A 3183-nucleotide genomic window follows, 5' to 3' on the forward strand; every position below is an offset into this window, starting at 1 on the left:
GTCCAGCGTAACGTTATAAAGCGTCGGCCGCGGTGACGTCCGAGTTGGCCAGTTATCTGACACCCTTCTGCTTTCCACGATCTCATCCATCTCTTCGCATCTCTACTGCCTGGCAGCATGGCTTGGCTGATTTTGGCATATCAACAAGAGTCGTCTTCTTCAGACAAGCGCGGCGAGAAGGGAAAACGCACGCACACCATGGCTGTGAACCCCACGATTCCGTACTATGCTCCAGCCGAGGAGCTCCCGGCACCTCTGCCAACCGTGGAAGAAGTCCTTGCCGCCAAGAGCCTGTCTCCCACGCGATACAGACCCCTGTCCTCCACATCCGCGAGCACTACGCTGTCAAGTGGGGGCGCAGGAGTCAGGACCAATGTGCAGGAGGGGCTCAACATGCTTTCCGTTGCGCAGTCGACCAGTATCCCCGTACCCAAGGTGTACGCCATCTCCGAGCACGAGTTTGAAGGGTACCCCATCTCCTTCATCGTGATGGAGTATATCCCCGGAAAGACGCTCTCGAGTGTGTGGAAGTCCATCGACCAGGACAAGAAGCGAGAGATGGCTATAACGCTCCGCGCCTACATGGACGAGCTTCGCAGCCTCCATCGTAGTAGCTGGTGAAATATCGGGGTCACACAGGTTAGGTTGAGTTGCTTGAAGGGTCTGAGTCCCTGGGAGGCTCCGAATCATTATGTACACAGAGAGCCTGTTTCCCAGTCTTCTGCCCCTGCACCGGCTGTACCGGTACCTCCTGTGCCTCCCTGGCTTATGGTCTCTGTCCCTGATTGCAGCAGTAGCCGCCAAAAAAAGAAAAAAGAAAAAAAGAACAATGCTGTATTGTATATAAGAGTGATACCTTATTAGTTCGTGTATATCTTTCCGATGTCTCTGCATACAACTGCAGTCCCAGCCCCAACTCCTGGGCCATGTGATGGTGGAACCCACCGTACTATGGCACAGGCCATTGCTTAGTCATGTGCCCGGCTTCCGATGCATGCATGCATGATTGGTCAACCTGGTTGGTGCCCCACCTTCCACATCTGGGCACATGCCCCACATCCTGTATTTAGACAGTCTTCGAGGATTCCTTTCCTCCTGCAGGTTCAATATTCTTGCAATGAAGTCAGTTGCCCACCAGAGCCTTGAGCCTGGCCTGCGACGACAGTCACCGTGACAGGCCAGCAAAAACACTCGTTTATAGTCGTCACGGTGAGCCGGCCCCGGTCTGGGAACGCGAATGGGTTCTGGTCCTAGCAACATATCGGGCGAGCGATACGCCGAGTCTGCTGAGTCAGCAACAGGTAGTCTGAGGGCGCCCGCTAGATGCGCGGGTCCGCGCAGGATTAGTCAGCCTAATTGGTTATGTCAGCCCAAAAATTACCCCTGAATTGCCGTGCCCCTGAATTGCACCACTAACATCGCCATCGCCAACGCCATCGCCAACGCCATCGCCAACGCCATCGCCATGGCCGCTTTCCCAGGGGACTGCCTCCCCCCCGAAGCTATATACGACTCCCAAGAGGCCTTGTTCAGGTCTATCAACGCGTGGGCTGCAACTCGAGGCTACGCTTTTTCGACCGGAAAATCGACCAAGGAAAAGAGTGGGAGGCTTACAGTCACTTACGCATGCGACCGAACGTTCCTATTACCAACAACTAGAAGAGAGCGAGAGCGAATAAGAAAGACAATAACTCGAGGGACTGGTTGCCCTTTCTCAGTCCTTGCAAAGGAGTCCCCCGACAATACTTGGATTCTTAAGCACTGTCCTGATCGCCGTTTCTCGATGCACAACCACGAGCCAAGCCAACACCCCTCTGCTTACCCAGTCCACCGACAACTCTCTAGAGGTACCTCATAGCTTGCAACTCTTTCGAATGCTGGCCTTGCGCCAAAGGAGATTCAGACCCTTATACGACAAAGTGGCTCGCTAGCTATACGGCAAGATATCTACAACCGTATCGCGGACGTTTGTCGCGATATATACGAAGGCCAGAGTCCAATCTATACGCTTGCCAACCAACTTGACAAGGAGGGCTTCTGGAGCAGAATCCAGTTTGCGCCAGATGGTCGGATTACGGTAGTTCTCTTTACCCATCCTAAATCTCTTAGCTACCTTCAAGCATACCTTGAGCTTCTCCTTCTTAATTGTATATATAAGATAAACAAGTATAGCATACCTCTCCTTGATATAATTAGTATTAATATGGCTTAACGGTTTTTCTATATTGCATTTGCGTTCTTAAGTGGCGAGATAGAGGAAGACTATACTTGGGCGCTTAAGCGGCTGAGATTACTATATAAGCAATGCAATACCTCTCTCCTATCTATTATTCTTATAGACCGCTGTCTTACAGTTATAAATATAGCTTCAGCTCTCTTTCCCTCTGCTGTAACTCTCCTTTGCCTTTGGCATATAAATAAGGCAGTCCTTACTTGTTATCAACCTATATTCCCAGAGGCTAAGGAGTAGAAGGAGTTCTATAGGTTCTGGCACTCGATCATCAGCTCGCCTATAGAAGAAGACTATATTAAATGCCTTGCCGAAATACAACAAAAATATCTTCCCCGGTATCTTAAAGAGGTTGGGTATATTAAGACAATATAGCTTATTCTATTCAAGGAGAAGCTTGTTCATGCTTAGATCGACCAGTCAACCCATTTTGGCAATATAGCTACCTTGCGGGTTGAGGGGATTTATACACTCCTTAAGTCGTATTTAAGGAGGTTAACATTTGACCTCTTTAATGCTTGGAAGGCGATTCAACTTGCCCTCCAAAACCAGCTTGCTGAATTACAAGCACGTCAAGCAAAGCAATAGACTCGGACTCCTCTCGAGCTCTCAGGGGCTTTATATAGAGTTGTACGAGGCTGGGTATCGCATGAGGCAATGAGGAAGGTTAAGAAACAGCGGAAGTTGCTTGCAAAGACAGACCCTCCTCTATCCCCTACTTGTACAGGCACCTTCTCTCGAGTCTATGGGCTACCATGCTTACATACGCTTGAGAGTTTGCAAGGCGAGGTTCTTCATCTTAGCTACTTTCACCCGCACTGGCATTTGAAGCGCGAGAGCAACCTACAGCTTCTCCTTGAACCTCGCCAGCTTATTGAGCCAGTTCGGGTTCGAGCCCAAAGCTCACTCCTAAGGTCGAGTACCAACCGAGAGCCTAGTCAATTTGAAGTGGT

The 3183-nt window shown here is 50.1% G+C and overlaps 1 protein-coding gene across 1 annotated transcript; it reads left to right on the forward strand.

Annotated features, from left to right (window-relative positions):
• B0T15DRAFT_531854 (uncharacterized protein) lies at window positions 1–816 on the forward strand. The gene has a single exon (XM_062869280.1). The coding sequence runs from the start codon at window positions 118–120 to the stop codon at window positions 619–621; it is 504 nt and encodes a 167-aa protein (XP_062721069.1). The 5' UTR covers window positions 1–117; the 3' UTR covers window positions 622–816.
• The last annotated feature ends 2367 nt before the right edge of the window (window positions 817–3183 follow it).

This window comes from Chaetomium strumarium (assembly GCF_033439665.1).
Source record: "Chaetomium strumarium strain CBS 333.67 chromosome Unknown B0T15scaffold_4, whole genome shotgun sequence".
NCBI classification, from domain to species: Eukaryota; Fungi; Ascomycota; class Sordariomycetes; order Sordariales; family Chaetomiaceae; genus Chaetomium; species Chaetomium strumarium.

What these genes read in the sequence shown, in the direction of transcription:
- B0T15DRAFT_531854 (XM_062869280.1), top strand. Translation starts at nt 118, where the DNA reads ATGGCTTGGCTGATTTTGGCATATCAACAAGAGTCGTCTTCTTCAGAC.